The following is a 23,609-nucleotide window of genomic DNA, read 5'->3' on the forward strand; positions in this document are numbered from 1 at the left end:
AAACATAAGTTTAGAAGCTTACGCCTTGCTTTCTCTTCAGGTCTTAAGGGTCCCCTAATAACTGCAACATCCATGAGTTCTTCTATGGATCTAGTGGATACTGTGGAAGGAGTTGAGTGATAATAATTGGGAGTCCTTCTGGTGGTATTCTCCGAATAAGATCTTTCTGACTTCCTTTCCCTAAGTCGACAATCTATGCCAATAGAGAGAGTCATCAAGGCATCCAAATCCTCTGGAATCACACCCCTTGCCAACTCATCCTTAACTGCATCATTGAGCCCCAAACGGAACTGATTGCGTAGAGCAGGAATATTCCAAAGGGTGTCAGGAGCCCATCTTTTGAATTCAGTAATGTAATCTTCTACCATTCTTTTGCCCTGCCTTAAAGATCTAATGGCAGTTTCAGCAGTATTTTTTTTATTGTGATCTTCATATAAGAGAGACATAGCAGAAAAAAAATCTTCTAGGGAATTTAGGATAGGATCATCTTTTTCATAAAAAGCATTGGCCCAAGACCTGGCCTCACCTCTGAGAAATTAAATTACAGTTAGAACTCTAATCCTGTCAGTTGGGTATGACTTAGGTTTCAAAGTGAAAAGCAGAGTGCAGGAATTCCTGAAATCCCTGAACATAGATCTGTCCCCAGAGAACTTTTCAGGCGGACTAACAATGGGTACTGGGGTTGACTCAACATTAGGAGTTTTGCTAGCAAGGTGATCATTAATACAAAAATTTATATTCTGATTCTCTAATTGAATATCCCTTAAGCCTTGAATCATGTGATCCATACTCTGAGCTAGAGAACCAACTCTCCTGGACAGTTCACTTACATCCATGATTTTAGCTGTTAGTAGTATTCCTTTTTTAAGGCTTGGTAATATGTTAGGATTTGTTAAGTTCTTTTAGAAAACACTACTACAACAGCTTACTGCTAATGTAGGACCACTCAGTCTCACACCTTACCTCGGATTCCCACAGATTGAACTTAAGGGAACCCTGATATGCTCATTGATCTGAGGGTCACTACAGCAGGGTAGCTGAGTGAAAACGGAACCTTCACGCAACAATGACTGCTAGCAGCAGAAAGGAGAGTAATTCTTAGAGGAATGTAACTTCAACAGTAGTGAAAGAGTTAATTACTGCAGGTGCCTTAATTCACACACACAAGCAGTGTAAAATAGTTTATGCAGCAGGCTTTAGCAAACACACCAAAAATCACACAGTACTTTGTTATCTGAATGTATAAATCAAGCTGAGGGCATTATGTAAACCATAATTTGATAATGAATATTAGTTATTTCCAAACTTGTTCAATGAAAGCATAAGAAGCTGTGTTAATCTCATGAAACAGGTAAAGTTGAAGTTATACAAACAGTTATTTGCAAGCAGATATGAAGGTTAATTGTGATAAAGACTGAAGTATGCTTAGGAAGTCCGTTTATGAGAAATGGTAGCAATATGAATCTTTGTCACAGTTATTTGTATGCAAGTTAGTAAGTAGAAGAAATAGTTTAGTGCATATTTGTCATCTGAAACGTATATGAATCCCCAGCAGGTGAGAGTTACACAGTTAATATGGCAAGCTTGAGTGTAATGAAGTTGCAGCAGTACACACAGTTCATACAATGCAATATATACAGACCAGTATTACAGGAGATGGCAAATGAGCAGAGTAATACTGTTACCAGACAGCAAACAGTCCCAGCGGTATCACAGCGAGCCTGACAGAGAACCGCGGCGGGAGAATGTCGGGCGTGACGTCACACGCTGCAGGGAGTAACTTCAGTACAGGAGAGAGACTGAGAAATCTCTGACTGGAATAAACGGTGAAAATCTTCAGGCACAAAAGAACATCTGCAGGTTGATTCAAGCAGGCAGAAACTCAGGGTGAGTTTGGAGAGCAATGAAGTGAAATACAGAGTTGTATAAACGGCTAGGTCTCTTCAGAAGCAGCTTGTCACTGAGCAACAAATTACCAAGCAATGAGTTCTGTTGGGAGGAGCCTTAAATAGGGCTAGTGAGTTCACTTTCTTAAAGGTACAGCATGAAAAGAGATAAATCCCTGACACAAAGTAACTTATCTGTGTGAGACATTGCTTAAGGTAAAGATGGCGCCTGAACCAAGAGATCATCCATGTATGGAGCCACTGCTACCCCTTGAGCATGAATCACTGAAATAAGAGCACCCAGAACCTTTGTAAACATTCTGGGAGCAGTAGCTAACCCAAAGGGCAGGGCAGTGAACTGGTAGTGCCTGTTCAGATCCCAATTGATGGATAAGTGAAGAAACGCATCCTTCAAGTCTATTGTAGATGTATACTGATACTGAAGTAATAAAGGTAGAATTGACCTGATGTTTCCATCTTGAAAAACTTTTTCAGAGTCTTTATTTCCAAAATCGGTCTGAACGTCCTATTTTTTCGGCACAATGAAAATGTTTGAATAGAATCCTCTTCCCTGATCTGCTAAGGAAACTTAAACAATCACCCTCATGTCCTCCAGATCCTTTAAAAACTGAAGAAAATACAATATCTTTTCTGGTCTTCTAGAAATGTGAGACAGACAAAGATGAAGATCTTTGATTCTTGTTCTGGTGAAAAGAAGGAAAACGGCCACTGGGCTTACCCTTAGTCCTAGACTTCTTATCCTGAGGCAAAAATGCACCTTTGCTCCCTGTCGCTATAGAGATAATTGAATCCAAGACAGGGCTAAATAGATTTGTATCCTTAAAGTCTAAAGAAAGTTTTAGAGACTTGGATACCATGTCAGTGGACCATGACGTAAGCCATACAGCACATCTGGACAAAACTACTAATGCTTTATTTTTGGTACTAATGTGAACAATTTGAACAATTGCATTGCAAATACATTAATTTGCTGTTTTTTTGGAATGTTTGCAGTCGTGGATCTCCTCTAATGATGATTACACCAACACCAGATCCAATAAGGAGTCCCACCAGAGCACTGCAACTCCTTTAACAGTCAAAACCTACAGCCGGTAACTCCCCTGTAAAAGGCCCTCCTAGGGAAACCCCCAAATTTCCTGTCCATAGGGTCCTTAAAGGAAGTACTGTCTTCCAATGGAATAGTGGTCCACTTGGCCAAGGTAGATACAGCACCGTCCACCTTGGGAATAGTGCCCATGGTTCCAAGTTAGACTCAGCTACAGGAAAACATTTTTTAAATGTTGGGGAAGGAGAAAATGTAACTCCTTGTATATCCTATTCCTTGGCAATGATCGCAGAAACCAAGGATGGTACAGGAAAGGTTACAGGAGTCCTAGACTTGGGTCTAAAAATAAGATCCAACTTTTATACTAGTTTCTCCTTGACCTGTCTAGCTTCCTAAACACTGAGAGTCTTTCACACCTCCTTAAGTAAGGATTATAGATGATTCATCTTAAACTTAAAATTGATATCCTCAGATTATTTTTCAGACTCCACAGAAGATTTTTCTGATGAATTGTAATTGTAATTGTAATAAGAAGATGAATTGTAAACATCAGAATCCTGGGATAATCTGGCAACCAAAGTGTCAGCAGGATTGCGCTTATGCTTACTTTCAGGCGGCATTGCCGCAATCACCTCAGTAACTCCAGACTGTAACTGTGATTTGAATTCTGGGGCAAATTCAGTAACTCTCACCTGAGTAATATAAACAGGAGGATACACCTTAGAAGGTGTGAAACTGGAACCCTGAGAATTAGTCTGAAGAACAGACACCAGGCAAGAACTGCAAAACTGTGTATACCCTGACCAACTTGCACAACATAAATTTATTAACTGGAATAACAATGTCTGAAGGAGTACACTCCGATGAAATTTCAGTAATGGCTGCAGACTCAGAATGCTCTATGACTGACAAAAGGAAAAGTCACTAGCCCTCTCTAATAGTAATGTACACAAAGGTGGAGAAAGTAGCTCATTGCTAAGAGCAATCCCCTGTATACCTTAAGTTAGGTAATAAAGTTTCCCCTTATGTGTGGCTAAACTATAGCTCTCAAAAATTGTGCCTATATAACGGCTATGTAATATATAGAGTATATATAACTTAATATACCCCCTTGTGCATCGGCACAGAGTCCTATCCCCTCCTGAAGCTTGTTACACAATGCCGGTAAGAAACAGTGTCAGAAGAGTTGCACACTGCAAAACCAGCTATGTCAACGTATGCCAAAACCTCTCCTGTGGAGGTAAAATCATTTACTCCTTCTTAAGCTATGTCTCCGCTCTCCTCTATGAACACTGACACTGTCTCAGCACACCATAGACCAAGCATGATACCGGTGTGCTGAGATAATGAAGCACATGGAAAAATTTTAAGTACCAGAAGTCATTTGCCCCAAAATTTTTTTAAATAAAGCTCCCAAATAAGTTCACAATTATCCCCCATTGCCGACAAGCCCAATCTAGGAGTACAATACACACAATGTCCATTAGACAGTCCATAAAAAAAACTTGACTGACTTGTGCACAAACATACATCCTGTGCACAAACTGTCAGCCATTGAGAAAAGTTTGGTCCAGCTTCCACAGATGTAATGTGATGGCTAGGAGTACTAACTAAAACTCAATTCCTACAGCTAATGTGACATAAAACCCTGGGAACTTACCCAAATTACATCTCACGCACATGTGCTACACCTGAAAACAGATTTAATGTAGTCCTGTGCAGATAGGATATGTCCTGTACTGTAACTGACAGTGAAGGAACTGCTGAAAGTACATACACCTAGCCAGACCAGAGGAGGCTTAGGGACTACCTAGTGACACCCATGGCCTGCTTGTGTGCAAAACTCTAAAAAAAAAGAGAATTAGCCAACACTAGTAGTACTCTCCTGAAACCTCTCTTCTAGGAACTATACTTTGAGGGTTAACATACTTCATGTTTCAAAACACCTCTATCCTTGCTCTCTTCTCGATGAGGCAAATAACTACTTGGTAGGAAAGGGGAAGTAGGAGGGATATTTAAAAGTTTTGGTGTAAGGTGTATTTGCCTCCTCCTGGTGGCCAGGTGATGTATTTCCCAAGAGTAAGGTCTTGTGGACTCTCACTGCCATTAGAAAGAAATAGTGTTTCTTTCCTGATAACATTAAGGATACGCTTGTTTATTGTCTAAACACTCTAAAGGGAAGTTGGTCCTATAATTGTTTTAGTTTCATTATTGGTCAACATGAAACCTCTTAGATGAATACAAGTGCTTCACTTTTCAACTGTTAATTGTTAGGCAATGATATAAATATAACGTAAACAGTACGTAATAGTTTCTCTGTTACTCAGGTCGGAAACAAAAATATTTTATAAAATACCAGAGCCAACTACTATTATTAAAATAAAAATGGTTTAGGACACATATTTCAGAATTAAACTGATAGTGTGTCAAAAAATAAAATCCTTTGTTAAATCAAAAATATCTATAAAATAGATTAATATATTTGAAAACTGCAGTCACTTTGAGACTCCTTTATGCAACATCATATTAGAGCATATTTGAATACAGGACATAATGGACTCTAGTTATCATGGTCTGTCGGACCTGATCCGACAGTGCAGATCAGGTCCGACAGACCTCCCTGAATACGGCGAGCAATAAGCTCGCCATATTCAGCATTGCACCAGCAGCTCACAAGAGCTGCTCGTGCAACGCCACCCCCTGAAGACTCGCGGCCGATCGGCCGCCAGCGGGGGGATGTCAATCAACCAGATCATACTCGATCGGGTTGATTTCCGGCGAGGTGTGTCTGCCTGCTCAGAGCAGGCGGACTGGTTATGGAGCAGCGGTCTTTGTGAGAAACACGGGGCATCAAGCTCCATAAGGAGCTTGATACATATGCCCCAATGTCTGTATCTGTTTTTCTAATGGAGAAATATATCTATTTTTTTTTAGGTCTAAACAAAGGTGCATACAGCCAGCAATGGAGATTTTTTTTCCCTTCTGTTATAGAAGCATTAGAAGGATCCTGTGTGGAGATTCCCTGCACATTTACTCATCCTACTATTCCTATAAAGCCCAGTGTGGTGTGGTATATGTATGACAGATATAAATATATAGAGATTTTCAACAGCAAAGATTCCTCAGCAGTGCTAAGAAACTATAGGAGTCGTACATCTCTTGTGACAAAGACAAGAACCAGCTGTACCCTGAGAATAGACAAAGTGACACAAGATGACAAGGACTACTATTATCCAGGAATAGCAGAACACGTACAGATAAATGCTTTTGACACTCAGAGAATATATCTTCAACTTCAAGTAATAGGTAAATATATTTTTTAATATACTTAAAATAATTTAGTATTTTTTTTTTTTTTAACTATAAATATGACTTTTAAATTGCTCTGTTTATTTTAATGAAAACTTTCAATGAATAATTTTGGATGAACTCAAGGTACAAAGCTAATTATTTAGGTAAGACTAGATATATTGATAATAGTTTACCAAAAAGAACATCTTTGCTATTGTTCAAACCAATGTTAAGATAAGTTTTGGTGAGTAAAAAAAATAAAGAAGAGAGAAAAAGCCTCCACTGTAATACAAAATAGAAAAAAAATTTTTTTGATACAAAATAGAACATTGTATAATCTGCATGTGTACCTCCAAAAAACAAGATGACAATATATATAGGTAGGCGGCTATGTTTTAAGACTTAAATCCTTGGAGGTGATATGTAAATACATAATCACAGAGGTACATATTTTTTTAAGATTAACCCCTTAAACATAATAGTAAATGAGTAAAACAATAATGTTATACTTTATTATACCAATAAGTTACATACAACTAATTTAAATTATTAATACAGATATAGCTTATACAATAATATTTGCTTTGACTAATAGGTAACCGTGTTTATAATGTATCTACTAGTTATTTGTCATAGTTATTGTCCTATCATGAATTATTATGTATAATTTTGTTTAATAGAGCGACCAATGAGATAGTCAGTCATCACATATGTTTAGGTACTAAGTAGTCTTGACTTCTCCCATTGGCTGCTAGAGGATATGTAAAGGTGTCAGGCAGGACAGGTAATCATCTCTTGGAAAGCGCATGTACGCATGCACAAAACATGATAGATGTCTTGGGAGCATTCCTACTATTTTTATGTTCCACAGTACATAAGCTTGGTACTGGCATTCTGTGAACTCTACTCGTTTTTCTATTTGATTACCAATATGCATATATGCTTCTGATTTCAGCCTAAACTCGAAAGTCTTTTTGGCATTATATACTCAAATTCAGAGTGTAGCCCTAGGAAAAGTATTTCCCACCAGTTTGCATTAACACAGGCCCTTTTTCTCTCTAGTGAGATGCTTTTTTGTAAATAGAACTTACCCCATCGGGAATCCTTACTAACTATGAACTCATTTATTATGTGGTTTGCTAAATGTTTTTTCAGTTTTGATATAAGATATTGAGGCCTACTTATCAAGCCGTCAACTGTGCTGCATTTGACGGCACCAATACGCTCGCTGCTATTCGGCTTTTTCACAGCTTTATTTGTATACTGTCACTAAACACCTCCACTATACTAAACTGTTTTACCCCTATCCCGCCGCTCCCAGACCCCGCCGCAACTAAATAAAGTTATTAACCCCTATGCTGCTGCTCCCAGAGCCCACCACAACCAAATAAAGTTATTAACCCCTATCCCGCCGCTCCCGGAGCCCACCGCCACCTACATTATGTTATTAACCCCTAATCTGCTGCCCCCTACACCGCTGCCACCTACATTATGTTATTAACCCCTATCCCGCTGCTCCCGGAGCCCACCGCAACAAAAGAGAGGGGGGAGAGAGACAGCAAAGGAGAGGGGGAGAGAGACAGCAAAAGAGAGAGGGGGAGAGAGACAGCAAAAGAGAGGGGGGATATAGACAGCAAAAGAGAGAGGGGGAGAGAGACAGCAAAAGAGAGGGGGAGAGAGCACAAAAGAGATGGGGGAAGAGCGCAAAAGAGAGGGGGGAGAGAGAGCGCAAAAGAGAGGGGGGGAAGAGAGAGCGCAAAAGAGGGGGGAGAGAGAGAGCGCAAAAGAGAGGGGGGGGAAGAGCACAAAAGAGAAGGGGGAGAGAGAGCACAAAAGAGAGGGGGAGAGAACGCAAAAGAGAGGGGTGGAGAGAGAGTGCAAAAGAGAGGGGGTGAAAAAGCGCAAAAGAGAGGGGGGTGAGAGAGCGCAAAAGAGAGGGGGGAGAGAGAGCACAAAAGAGAGGGGGGAGAGAGAGAGCGCAAAAGAGAGGGGGGAGAGCGCAAAAGAGAGGGGGGGAGAGAGAGCACAAAAGAGAGGGGGAGAAAGAGCGCAAAAGAGACGGGGGAGAGAGTGCAAAAGAGAGGGGGGAGAGAGAGTGCAAAAGAGAGGGGGGGAGAGAGAAGCAAAAGAGAGGGGGGAGAGAAACAGCAAAAGAGAGGGGGGGAGAGAGACAGCAAAAGAGAGGGGGGAGAGAGACAGCAACAGAGAGAGGGGGAGAGAGACAGCAACAGAGAGAGGGGGGAGAGAGACAGCAAAAGAGAGAGGGGGGAGAGAGACAGCAAAAGAGAGGGGAGAGAGACAGCAAAAGAGAGGGGGGAGAGAGACAGCAAAAGAGAGAGGGGGAGAGAGACAGCAAAAGAGAGAGGGGGAGAAAGACAGCAAAAGAGAGAGGGAGAGAGAGACAGCAAAAGAGAGGGGGAGAGAGCGCAAAAGAGAGGGCGGAAGAGAGAGCGCAAAAGAGAGGGGGGAAGAGCGCAAAAGAGGGGGGAGGAGCGCAAAAGAGAGGGGGAGAGAGAGCGCAAAAGAGATGGTGAAGAGAGAGCGCTAAAGAGAGGGGGAGAGAGAGGAGAGAGAGCACAAAAGAGAGGGGGAGAGAGAGCACAAAAGAGAGGGGGAGAGAGAGAGCGCAAAAGAGAGGGGGAGAGAGAGAGCGCAAAAGAGAGGGGGAGAGAGAGAGCGCAAAAGAGTAGGGGAGAGAGCGCAAAAGAGTAGGGGGGAGAGAAAGAGCTCAAAAGAGATGGGGAGAGAGCTCAAAATAGAGGGGGGAGAGAGAGCGCAAAAGAGAGGGGGGAGAAAGAGCGCAAAAGAGAGGGGGGGGAGAGAGAGAGAGAGCGCAAAAGAGAGGGGGGGAGAGAGCTCAAAAGAGAGGGGGGAGAGAGAAAGCTCAAAAGAGAGGGGGAGACCGCTGTACTGCAAAAAATGGCCCGTGTGAATGGGCTTTAGGACTAGTTAAACTAATAATTAACCTACCCTAACTATTATACTAAAATTACATTAAACTATATTAAACTAATAATTAACCTACCCTATTATACTAAAATTACATTAAACTATATTAAAAAAATAATTAATCTAACCTAACTATTATACTAAATTACATTAAGCTACATATTAAATTAACTATATTATATATTTAAAAACCTAACCCTACTCAAATAATTTAATTCTACAATTAAAAATTACAAAGTTACAAAAAACTAACAACTATGTTACAAAAAATAACAAACACTAAGTTACAAAAAAATAAACACTAAGTTACACAAAATAAAAAATAAATGATCAAAGATTTAAACTAATTACACCTAATCTAAGAGCCCTATGAAAATAAAAAAGCCCCCCAAAATAAAATACACCCTAACCTACAATAAACTTCAAATAGCCCTTAAAAGGGCCTTTTGCGGGACATTGTCCCAAAGAAATCAGCTCTTTTACCTGTAAATAAAAAATATAAATACCCCCCCAACAGTAAAACTCACCACCCACACAACCAACCCCCTAAATAAAAACCTAACTAAAAAAACCTAAGCTCCCCATTGCCCTGAAAAGGGCATTTGGATGGGCATTGCCCTTAAAAGGGCATTTAGCTCTATTGCGGCACAAAGCCCTAACCTAAAACTAAAACCCACCCAATACATCCTTAAAAAATCCTAACTCTAACCCCTGAAGATCGACTTATAGTTTTGAAGATCCGACATCCATCCTCCAAGAAGCCGGCAGAAGTCTTCATCCAAGCGGCTGAAGTCTTCATCCAAGCCCGCAGAAGTCTTCACCCAGACGGCATCTTCTATCGTCATCCATCCGGCTTGGAGCGGCTCCATCTTCCAGACATCCGACGTGGAGCATCCTCTTCTTACGACGTCTTTTTCCAGAATGAAGGTTCCTTTAAATGACGTCATCCAAGATGGCGTCCCTTAGATTCCGATTGGCTGACAGAATTCTATCAGCCAATCGGAATTAAGGTTGAAAAAAACCTATTGGCTGTTGCAATCATAAATCAGCGCTAAAATATCTATGAGATAGGATGTTCTAAAATGTAAATATATATTTGTCTTCCAATGATACAGCTATAGGGCTAGTGCTACGTATATATATATATATGTGTCTGTAACTAATACAGCAATGTGGCTAAACTTGACACTACAACCTATCTCACATCCATATAGATAAACTTGCCAGTATGTAAATACAATTGCCAATGTGTAGATAAAAGCAAAAACACACAACACAATCAGCAAAACATAAAACATGCATAGTGAGCCACAATTAATATCAAATAAAAAACATAAAATATCCAACTATGTTGCTTTGAATTACCCCATACAAAATCCAGAGGGGGATGAAGTAGCAGCACAGTTCATTTATACGATATAGAGTCTATTAATCCCCTGATGCAGCCTCCTTTCAGCGGTGTTTCCAGGCTACCGCAATTGACACAAAGCTGATTCAAAAAACATATAGAGGAGAAGCGCAAACCAGGTTAACACTTTAATACAGGTATATAGATACAAACATAACGTAGTTATCTATATTGTAAATACCCATTTCATTCATTATAACATTAACTATAACCTAAAAGTAAATAAATATATATCAAAAAACATTAGATAAATTTAAATTTATAAAGATAAGATACACATAGGGGCATGCATAACCACACACCTACATGTACATACATACGCGTGCATGTGTGTGTGTGTGCAATATATACATGTGTTTGTGTATCAGGTTATAGTTAATGTTATAATGAATGAAATGGGTATTTACAATATAGATAACTTCATTTGTATGGGTCACGCTGAGATTTGTAAAATGTCTATAATATGTATTTAAAGGGTATAGATAAGTTTTTAAGTTTTTATTTAGTGTATTTAAATACTGCACATTTCTGTTTTCTTTGTATTTATCATTGAATTGTTATTATTATTATTGTCAGCATGAATTGTGAAATTTGAATATTAGTTTTTATTTGTCCATTACATACGGTCTTGGTATTAAGTATCCGATGTGGCATATGTTATGAGCTGGTACCATAAGAGTTAACTTTTAAATGAGCGTTGTGCATATAAATAGCACAAGGACTCTACGGCAGCATTCAGCTGCTCACTTGAATCTGAAAAATTCCCTTGAGAAAGTCTGGCCAGGATCCAGACGAAACACGTAGGGTGGTCAAGCTAAGGAGCCTTTTGATACGGGTACTCTGACCCTAATCCGGACTGTGTTGCCGTTGCTTGCTGGTGGACGCTCCAGTTTCCTCCTCCTTGGTGACGTCAGACACCGAACTTTCAAGCGGCTCTTACAGGACTAACAACTAAACTAAAACACCTTGAACATCTGAGTAGAGGAGCCGGAATACAGCCCGCAAAGGGGTGCAGGGCCCACAACTGTCTATACCGGACTTGTCTATTTTTATATGTAAGTTACTACGTGTGTTTATATCTATATACCTGTATTAAAGTGTTAACCTGGTTTGCGCTTCTCCTCTATGTTTTTTGAATTAGATTAATTATTAGTTTAATATAGTTTAATGTAATTTTCAAGGTAAGTTTAAAATTATTATAAGATAGGAATGAGTTAATATTTAATATAAAGTTAGCGAGTTGTTAGGTTTAGGGGTTAATATTTTAATTTAGTTTATGGCGATGTGGGGGGCTGGCAGTTTAGGGGTTAAGAGGTTTAGTAAGTTGTAGTGATGTGGGAAGCCAGGGGTTTAGGGGTTAATACATTTATTTAAATGCGGGGGGATCCGGGAGCAGCAGGATAGGGGTTAATAAATGTATGTAGGTGGTAAGACGGCAGAATAGGGGTTAATAAGTATAATGTAGGTGGTGGCGATGTCGGTGCGGCAGATAAGGGGTTAATAAGTATAATGTAGGTGGCGGGGGTGTAGTGGTGGCAGATAAGGGGTTAATAAGAATAATGTAGGTGGCGGCGGTGTAGGGGCAGCAGATAAGAGGTTAATAAGTATAATGTAGGTGGTGGCGGTGTAGGGGCGGCAGATAAGGGGTTAATAAGTATAATGTAGGTTGTGGCGGTGTCGGGGGCGGCAGATTAGGGGTGTTTAGACTCGGGGTATATGTTAGGGTGTTAGGTGTAAACATAACTTTTATTATACCATAGGAATCAATGGGATATCGGGCAGCAGCGAACATGAGCTTTATCTGCTTTCAGACTCCCATTGATTTCTATGGCATCCGCCGCCTCCAGGGTACTTGAAAACCAGGTACGCTGGGTCGGAATAGTGGCGAGCGTACCTGTTAGAAATTTGTTAAATAGCAAAAGTAGTCAGATAGTGCCGAATTTGCATTCGTAAGCATCGATCTGTGTCGGACTGAAACCGGCGGATCGTATGTTACGTCACAAATTTCTACTTTTGCTGGTCTGTAGGCTATGATAAATAAGGCGAATCAGGCTCTCCACAATTACCCTGCTGAATTCCAGCGTATTTGCGGTTGACGGCTTGATAAATATCCCTCATTGTCTTTTCATATATTTTTCTTTTTGCACTTGTCCACTCCTATTGCAGGAATATACAGTTAATTATTGACGTGATATACTTTGGCGCTGGATAAGGGAAGTCTCTTTTTTCTTTGAAGTTCTTAGGAACCGCTTTTGCAATTGTAATTAATATATACTCCCTCTGTGCACTATGTGCCCTGTTCACCAATTTTATATTAACAGGACACATATATATATATGAACTCCTTCATGCTTGCATAGTGCTTCTCCACCCAACATAGGGCTAGATTATAAGTGGTGCACTAACATTATCGCTCACAATATTGAGATACCGCACTCGCACTAACTTGCACGCATATTACAAGTTGAAATTAAACACATTAGCTTGTGCACAAACAAAATTAGTACGCACTTGGTTTGCGCGACTAAAGACCTTGGATAAAGGATTAGGGCTGTTGCACTAAACACAACATAAATACATAAAAATAAAGTGTTACACACACACACATATATATATATATATAGATATATATATAAATATATATATATATATATATACCCTATCTAATAAAAATAATCATGTAAACATTAATAACAATTTATTATAAAGGTTAAAAGGTATATGGTATATGACAATGTGTTTGAATGGAAAGCACTATATACTGTATATATATATATATATATATATATATATATATATATATATATATATATATATACAGGTATATATATTTACATGTATACACATACTTTAGAGCCCTTTGCACTCAAATACCTTAAACGTTGAAAAAATATTTTAATAGAATTTTAATATTTGATAATCACCTAGATTACGAGTTTTGCATTAAACATGGTGAGAAAGTAACGCCAAAAAAGTAGTTATTTCACCCTCCATAGCGCTGCCATTATGAGTTACTGAAAAGCCTCCTTGTGCGTGCGATATGGTAGCGTTAAGCTACATACTGCACAAAATCCAAGGGCTGCTTTGACGTGCTAGTGCACGCTTTCCCCCCATAGACATCAATTGGGGGAGAGGGTTAGAAAAAAAACTAACACCGGAAGTGCGTTATGAAAAATCTTAGTAACGCAACCCCATTGATGTCTATTGGTAAAAAAAAGTTATGTTTAAACCTAACACCCTAACATAAACCCCAAGTCTCAACACCCCTAATATGCCGCCCCCGACATCTCCAACACCTAAATAAAATTATTAACCCCTAATCTGCCGCCCCCAACATCGCCAACATAACTATTCTAATAAAATTAAAAAAACTACCAATTAAAAAAATCTAAATTACACATTTAAAAAAACCTAACAATACAAAAAAATTACAAAAATCTAAAATTACAAAAAATAATAAAAACTACATTAAGAAAAATAAAAAACACTATGCTTACAAAAATATTAAACAAAATTATCAAAAATAAAAACAATTACACCTAATCTAATAGCCCTATAAAAATAAAAAGACCCCCACAAATAAAACCCCCCCTTGCCTACAAAAAACTACCATTAGCCCTTAAAAGGGCCTTTTGTAGGGCATTGCCCTAAGTTAAACAGCTCTTTTACCTGTAAAAAAATACAAAGTCCCCCCAACAGTAAAACCCACCCCCAAACCAACCCCCCAAAATAAAAAAACCTAACTCTAAAAAAACCTAAGACACCCATTGCCCCTAAAGGGACATTTGTATGGGCATTGCCCTTAAATGGGCATTCAGCTCTTTTTTATTGCCCTTAAATTGGCATTTAGCTCTTTTTCAAAAGCCCAAACCCTAATCTGTAAAAAAAAAAAAACACCCCAAAAAAAACGAACACTAACCCCACAATATCTACTCATGGTTCCTGAAGTCCAGAAATCCAATCCATCTCCATCCAGGCGGCGAGAAGTCTCTAACCAGGCGGCGAGAAGTCTTCATCTAGATAGAAGACGTCCCTGAGATGGATGAAGGTGTCGCCACCTTGATGAAGACTTCTCGCCACCTGGATGGAGACTTCTTGACGCCTGGATGGAGATGGATGTCCGGACTTCAGGAACCGTGAGTAGATATTCTGGGGTTAGTGGGTTGTTGTTTTTTTTGGATGTTTTTTTTTTTACAGATTAGGGTTTGGGCTTTTGAAAAGAGCTAAATGCCATTTTAAGGGCAATGAAAAAGAGCTGAATGCCAATTTAAGGGCAATGCCCATACAAATGCCCCTTTAGGGGCAATGGATAGCTTAGTTTTTTTTTTTAGAGTTAGGTTTTTTATTTTGGGGGTTGTTTGGGTGGTGGGTTTTACTGTTGGGTAGACTTTGTATTTTTTTGTACAGGTAAAAAAGCTGTTTAACTTAGGGAATGCCCTACAAAAGGACCTTTTAAGGGCTATTGGTAGTTTATTGTAGGTTAGGGGGTGTTTTTATTTTGGGGGGAATTTTTATAGGGCTTTTAGATTAGGTGCAATTGCTTTTATTTTTGATAATTTTGTTTATTATTTTTTGTAAGCTTAGTGTTTTTTATTTTTTGTAATTTAATGTTTATTATTTTTTGTAATTTTAGATTTTTTTTTTATTTTCTTTCGTAGCGTTAGTTTTTTTTAAATGTGTAATTTAGATTTTTTAATTTGTCGTTTTTTAAATTTTATTAGAATAGTTATGTTAGGTTAATTTATAGTTTTTTTTTTTTTAAATTTATATTTTTATTGAGGTATTTAAAACAAACAATCAGCTAGATTACTAGTTTTGTCGGTAAAGCCGTGCATTTCTAACAAGCCTTTTTTTTTCCAGCGCTCACTTTAAACAACGCTGGTATTACACGTTTTCTGAATGGCTGCGTTAGCCTCAGAAAAGTGAGCGTTGAGCAAAATTTAGCTCCACATCTCACTGTAATACCAGTGTTGCTTACGGTAGCGGTAAGCTGACAAAACGTGCTCGTGCACGATTTCCCCATAGGAAACAATGGGGCTGAGATGGCTGAAAAAAAACTAACACCTGCAAAAAAGCAGCGTTCAGCTCCTAACGCAGCCCCATTGTTTCCTATGGGAAAATAAAAAATATGTCTAAACCTACCACCCTAACATGAACCCCGAGTCTAAACACCCCTAATATTACACTTATTAACCCCTAATCTGCCGCCCCCGACATCGCCGACCCCGGCATTATATTATTAACCCCTAATCTGCCGCTCCAGACACCGCCGCCACCTACATTATACTTATGAACCCCTAATCTGCTGCCCCCAACATCGCCGACATCTACATTATGTTTATTAACCCCTAATCTGCCCCCCGAAAGTCGGCGCAACTATATTAAATTTATTAACCCCTAATCTGCCGTCGCCAACGTCACCGCCACTATAATAAAGTTATTAACCCCTAAACCTAAATCTAACCCTAACCCTAACACCCCCTAACTTAAATATAATTTAAATTAAACGAAATTAATTTAACATAATTAATTAAATTATTCCAATTTAAAACTAAATACTTACCGATAAAATAAACCCTAAACTAGCTACAATATAACTAATAGTTACATTGTAGCTAGCTTAATATTTATATTTATTTTACAGGCAACTTTGTATTTATTTTAACTAGGTACAATAGTTATTAAATAGTTATTAACTTTTTAATAACTACCTAGCTAAAATAAGTAAAAAATTACCTGTAAAATAAATCCTAACCTAAGTTATAATTACACCTAACACTACACTATCATTAAACTAATTACCTAAACTACCTACAATTAATTACAATTAAAGTACATAAACTAAATTACGAAAAAAAAACCACTAAATTACAGAAAATAAAAAAGAAATTACAATTTTTTTAAGCTAATTACACCTAATCTAATCCCCTAATAAAATAAAAAAGCCCCCAAAATAAAAAAGGGCTTTTTGCGGGGCATCGCCCCAAAGTAATCAGCTCTTTTACATGTAAAATAAAAATACAATACCCCCCAACATTACAACCCACCACCCACATACCCCTACTCTTAAATCCACCCAATCCCACCTTAAAAAAACCTAACACTAACCGCCTGAAGATCACCCTACCTTGAGCCGTCTTCTCCCAGCCGGGCACAAGTGGTCAACCGATCCGGCCAGAAGTCTTCATCCAATCGGAGGAGAAGAGGTCCTCCAGGCGGCAGAAGGCTTCATCTAGGCTGCATCTTCTATCTTCATCCTTCCGGCGCTGAGCGGGTCCATCTTCAATCCAGCCGACGCGGAGCATCCTCTTCAATCGAAATCCTAATGAAGAATGAAGGTTCCTTTAAATGACGTTATCCAAGATGGCGTCCCTCGAATTCTGATTGACTGATAGGATTCTATCAGCCAATCAGAATTAAGGTAGGAAAAATCCGATTGGCTGATTCAATCATCCAATCGGAATGAAGTTCAATCCGATTGGCTGATCCAACCAGCCAATAGAAAGCAAGGTCAATCCTATTGGCTGATTGGATCAGCCAATCGGATTGAACTTCAATCCGATTGGCTGATAGCATCAGCCAATCGGATTTTTCCTACCTTAATTCCGATTGGCTGATAGAATCCTATCAGCCAATCGTAATTCGAGGGACACCATCTTGGATGACGTCATTTAAAGGAACCTTCATTCTTCGTTAGGACTTCGATTGAAGAGGATGCTCCGCGTCGGCTGGATTGAAGATGCACCCCCTCCGCTCCGGAAGGATGAAGATAGAAGATGCAGCCTGGATTAAGACTTCTGGGGCGCGATCCGATTTACGGCGTAGTTTGCGGCGCAAGCGAGGGAACCTACGTCGCCCGCAGTTTCAGCTCGCATCTCGAGCTATCCCATATACGGTGCCGTCAGATGCTAACATGCCGTAAGTCGGATAAACCAGCGATGTCCAGAAATCTGCGCAAGTACAAATTGCTGGCGTCGCCAGTGACTTACGGCACGTTAGAAACTGCCGGCGCCTACATAACCTGACTAAAGTCTAAATCACCAGCACTGTCTAACACGCCTCCTAAACATAGCCTGACACGTCTAACCCTCTATCCGCTATCCCCCCTCACTATCCTAACAATAAAATATGTATTAACCCCTAAACCGCCGCTCCCGGAGCCCGCCGCTACCTAATAAAGTTATTAACCCCTGAACCGCCGCCAGCTATATTAAATCTATAACCCCCTAAAGTGAGCCCCTAACACCGCCGCCATCTACCTTACCTACCCCCTAAAGTGAGCCCCTACCCCGCCGCTATCTATTTTAAAATTATTAACCCCTAATCTAATCCCCCTACCCCACCGCCATCTATATTAAATTATTTAACCCCTAAAATACTAAACTATCCCTACCACTAAACCTAAGTCTAACCCTACAAATAGCCCTGAAAAGGGCTTTTTGCGTGGCATTGCCCCACAGTAACAGCTCTTTTGCCAGCCCTTAAAAGGGCTTTTTGCGGGGCATGCCCCAAAGAATTCAGCTCTTTTGCCAGCCCTTAAAAGGGCTTTTGGCGGGGCTTTGTCACAAAGTAAACTACTCTTTTGCCTACAATCTACATCCCCCTACACCGCGGCCACCTATAATAAATGTATTAACCCCTAATCTAATCCCCCTACACCGCCGCCAGCTATATTAACTATATTAACCCTAATTATATTAGGGTTAATATAGTTAATATAGTTATTACATTATATATATTAACTATATTAACCCTAATTATATTAGGGTTAATATAGTTAATATCGTTATTATATTATATATATATATATTAAGTATAATAAACCTATCTAACGCTAACATCCTAACTAAACTCTTATTAAAATAAATCTAATATTAATATTATTAATTAAAATATTCCTATTTAAAACTAAATACTTACCTATAAAATAAACCCTAAGATAGCTACAATATAATTAATAATTATATTGTAGCTATGTTAGGGTTTATATTTATTTTACAGGTAAATTGTTAATTATTTTAACTAGGTATAATAGCTATTAAATAGTTATTAACTATTTAATAGATACCTAGTTAAAATAATACCCAATTACTTGTAAAATAAATCCTAACCTAAGTTACAAATACACCTACACTATCAATAAATTAAATAAACTACAAATATCTATCTAAAAATACAATTAAATAAACTAAACTAAATTACAAAAAAAACAAAACACTAAATTACAAAAAATAAAAAAAAATTACAAGATTTTTAAGCTAATTACACCTATTCTAAGCCCCCTAATAAAATAATAAAGCCCCCCAAAATAAAAAAATTTCCCTACCCTATTCTAAATTAAAAAAAGTTCAAAGCTCTTTTACCTTACCAGCCCTTAAAAGGGCCTTTTGTGGGGGCATGCCCCAAAGAAAACTGCTCTTTTGCCTGAAAAAAAAAACACAATACCACCCCCCAACATTACAACCCACCACCCAAATACCCCTAATCTAGCCCAAACCCCCCTTAAATAAACCTAACACTACCCCCCTGAAGATCTCCCTACCTTGTCTTCACCACACCGGGCCGAACTCCTCATCCGATCTGGGCGATTTCTTTATCCACGTGGCAGCAAAGTCTTCTTCTATCCGGGGGGGATGTGGGTGGTGGGTTGTAATGTTGGCGGGGTTATTGTATTTTTATTTTACAGGTAAAAGAGCTGATTACTTTGGGGAAATGCCCCGCAAAAGGCCCTTTTAAGGGCTATTTGTAATTTAGTATAGGGTAAGGCATTTTATTATTTTGGGGGGCTTTTTTATTTTATTAGGGGGATTAGATTAGGTGTAATTAGCTTAAAAAATTGTAATTTATTTTTTATTTTCTGTAATTTAGTGGGTTTTTTTGTAATTTAGTTTATTTAATTTAATTAGTTTAATTTAATTTAGTTAATTTATTTATTTATGTAATTGTAACTTATGTTAGGATTTATTTTACAGGTATTTTGTATTTATTTTAGCTAGGTAGTTATTAAATAGTTAATAACTATTTAATAACTATTGTACCTAGTTAAAATAAATACAAAGTTGCCTGTAAAATAAAAATAAATCCTAAAATAGCTATAATGTAACTATTAGTTATATTGTAGCTATATTAGGGTTTATTTTATAGGTAAGTATTTAGTTTTAAATAGGATTAATTTATTTAATTATAGTAATTTTATTTTGATTTATTTAAAAAAGATTTAAGTTAGGGGGGTGTTAGGGTTAGGGTTAGACTTAGGTTTAGGGGTTAATAGATTTAATATAGTAGCGGCGACGTTGGGTGCGGCAGATTAGGGGTTAATAAATGTAGGTAGGTGTTGGCGATGTTAGGGACGGCAGATTAGGGGTTAATAAAATGTAACTAGTGTTTGTGAGGCGGGAGTGCGGCGGTTTAGGGGTTAATACATTTATTAAAGTGGCCGCGATGTCCGGTCGGCAGATTAGGGGTTAATTATTTTTTTATAGTGTTTGGGATGTGGGTGGGCCTCGGTTTAGGGGTTCATAGGTAGTTTAGGGGTGTTAGCTTATGTTCCGGCGTTAGCCCATAAAACTCTTAACTACTGACTTTTAAATGCGGTAGGAATCTTGGAGGTAGATGGTCTACCACTCACTTTTTTCAAGACTTGTAATACCGGCGTTAGGAAAATCCCATTAAAAAGATAGGATACGCAATTGACGTATATGAGTATCATCGGCATTACATGAGCAAATAGATTAACACATTAATTAAATTATACCAGTAATACCTCATTTTTATTTGTATTCTCTAAGGGGTAATGAAGAAGCATCTTTTGGGCCTTGAATATCAACTATAGATATAAGAAGTATATATAGTCACTATGTGCAGCAACTATTACTATGGTAGGAAATTAGTTTGTACGTCTAAGGCACATGGTGAGAGTTTTGTAGCATGAATCATCTAAAGTATGTAATGCATATGAACCTAATGATTCTTCATTTACCTTTTAATAGGCCTTTAACAGTTTTAAATTATATTTGATAAACATTAGAGAGATAAGTATTCAGCAAGAATCAAGGGTGCTTGGATTAAGTCTAGGAGAGCAACATAATGTGTCTGCAGACAGAGAACCGCACAATTCCGATTATCCTAATTTTTTGAAGGTATAATCTAGATTTTATTAAAGACACAGAGACGAGTATTTTTGCATTATCTTTCTTTACTACTCAAATGCAGCCTTTTAAAGAACATAATAATATAACATAGATGAAAATAACATAAGAAGCTAAAAAAAGCTTATTATAATGACAAGAAAAAAAACAGCCAATCAGAGAAGAGAATAGATTATAAACTGGCTAATCTGTTGTCAATCCTCCTCTTTCTTAACTGATGCTGAAAAGGAACAAGATATTAGAGGGACACTGAACCCAAATTTTTTTATTTTGTGATTCAGATAGAGCAAGCAATTTTAAGCAACTTTCTAATTTACTCCTATTATCACATTTTCTTCATTCTCTTGGTATCTTTATTTAAAATGCAAGAATGTAAGTTTAGATGCCGGCCCATTTTTGGTGAACAGCCTGGGTTGTCCTTGCTGATTGGTGGATAAATTCATCCACCAATAAAAACGTGCTGTCCAGAGTTTTAAACCAAACAAAAAGCTTAGGTGCTTTCTTTTTCAAATAAAGATAGCAAGAGAACAAAGAAAAATTGATAATAGGAGTAAATTAGAAAGTTGCTTAAAATTGCATGCTCTATCAGAATCACGAAAGAAAAAATTTGGGTTCGTTGTCCCTTTAACCCCTTAATGACAACTGACGTACCAGGTACGTCCTGCAAAAACTAGCAGTTAGTGACAATGGACGTACCTGGTACGTCAGTTATTTAAGAGAGTGCTGGAAGCGATCGCAATCGCTTCCAGCAGCTCTCAGGGTATTGCAGTGATGCCTCGATATGGAGGCATCCTGCAATACCTTTTAACAAGCCTCCGATGCAGAGAGAGACACTCTGTGGCCTTCTCTGCACCGGTAACAATGGTGCTGTGTTCCGGGGGGAAGGGAAGCAAGGAGGTGGCAGCTTACGGGCGCGCATGTGCACGTGGGGGCGCGCGCGTGTGCATGTGGGGCGCGCGTGTGCATGTTGGGTCGCGCGCGCATATTAGCCACTGACACCAATGGAAAAAATAAAAAGTTCAAAACATAAAAAAAAATATATATATATATATAAAAGGATCTGGGGGGGTTGGGGGTATTGAGGGGGGGCTGCTACACTACAGAAAAGTTTATAAATATTTTTGGGGGCAAAAGTTTATAAATATTTTTGGGGGCAAATTGGGTACTGGCAGACAGCTGCCAGTACCCAAGATGGCGGCAATTAAGTAGCAGGGAGGGTTATAGAGCTGTTTGGTGGGGGATCAGGGAGGTTGGGGGCTAAGGCAGGGCTCCATTACAGCAGAATAAATTTTTAAAAAAAATAAAATAAAAAAAACTCCTTTTATTTAGTACTGGCAGACTTTCTGCCAGTACTTAAGATGGCGGGGACAATTGTGGGGTGGGGGAGGGAAGAGAGCTGTTTGGGAGGGATCAGGGGGTGGGATGTGTCAGGTGGGAGGCTGATCTCTACACTAAAGCTAAAATTAACCCTGCCAGCGCCCTACAAGCTACCTAATTAACTCCTTCACTGCTGGGCATAATTCACGTGCTGTGCGCAGCAGCATTTAGCGGCCTTCTAATTAACAAAAAGCAACGCCAAAGCCATATATGTCTGCTATTTCTGAACAAAGGGGATCCCAGAGAAGCTTTTACAACCATTTGTGCCATAATTGCACAAACTGTTTGTAAATAATTTCAGTGAGAAACCTAAAATTGTGAAAAATGTAAAGGTTTTTTTTATTTGCTCGCATTTGGCGGTGAAATGGTGGCATGAAATATACCAAAATTGGCCTAGATCAATACTTGGAGTTGTCTACTACACTAAACTAAAGCTAAAATTAACCCTACAAGCTCCCTACATGCTCCCTAATTAACCCCTTCACTGCTGGGCATAAAACACGTGTGGTGCGCAGCGGCATTTAGCGGCCTTCTAATTACCAAAAAGCAACCCCAAAGCCATATAAGTCTGCTATTTCTGAACAAAGGCAATCCCTGAGAAGCATTTACAACCATTTGTGCCATAATTGCAGAAGCTGTTTGTAAATAATTTCAGTGGGAAACCTAAAGTTTGTGACAAAATGTGTGAAAAAGTGAAAAAATGTTTTAATTTGATCGCATTTGGCGGTGAAACGGTGGCATGAAATATACCAAAATGGGCCTAGATCAATACTTTGAGATGTCTTCTAAAAAAAATATATATACATGTCAATGGATATTCAGGTATTCCTGACAGATATCAGTGTTCCAATATAACTAGCGCTAATTTTGAAAAAAAAGTGGTTTAGAAATAGCAAAGTGCTACTTGTATTTATGGCCCTATAACTTACAAAAAAAGCAAAGAACATGTAAACATTGGGTATTTCTAAACTCAGGACAAAATTTAGAAACTATTTAGCATGGGTGTTTTTTAGTGGTTGTAGATGTGTAACAGATTTTGGGGGTCAAAGTTAGAAAAGTGTGTTTTTTCCATTTTTTCCTCATATTTTATAAAAAAAATTATAGTAAATTATAAGATATAATAAAAATAATGGTATATTTAGAAAGTCCATTTAATGGCGAGAAAAACGGTATATAATATGTGTGGGTACAGTAAATGAGTAAGAGGAAAATTACAGCTGAACACAAACACCACAGAAATGTAAAAATAGCCATTGTCATTAAGGGTAAGAAAATTGAAAAATGTTCCGGTCATTAAGGGGTTAAGCACCATAACAAGTCCAAAGAGTCCAAAACAACAAAGGATAATGAAGGCCAACTTCTTGCCGAATTGATAGAAGAATTTTTTTTTTTTTTGGCAAGTTTAAAGCATATTAAGAAAATAAATTAAGACAGGCATGTTGAATGGGTCTGAAATAAAATTGTCAGAGTCTGAGTCAGAAGAC

At 38.4% G+C, this 23,609-nt stretch overlaps 1 protein-coding gene across 2 annotated transcripts in view; it reads left to right on the top strand.

Annotated features, from left to right (window-relative positions):
• Positions 1 to 23,609, top strand: part of LOC128639088 (B-cell receptor CD22) — a 281,839-nt gene that overhangs the window by 9,418 nt on the left and 248,812 nt on the right. For both annotated transcript variants that reach the window (XM_053691238.1, XM_053691239.1), the window contains exon 2: positions 5,887 to 6,258. In XM_053691238.1, the coding sequence (XP_053547213.1) occupies positions 5,887 to 6,258 (372 nt within the window). The remainder of the gene's footprint in view (positions 1 to 5,886; positions 6,259 to 23,609) is intronic.

This window comes from Bombina bombina, chromosome 8 (assembly GCF_027579735.1).
Source record: "Bombina bombina isolate aBomBom1 chromosome 8, aBomBom1.pri, whole genome shotgun sequence".
NCBI classification, from domain to species: domain Eukaryota; kingdom Metazoa; phylum Chordata; class Amphibia; order Anura; family Bombinatoridae; genus Bombina; species Bombina bombina.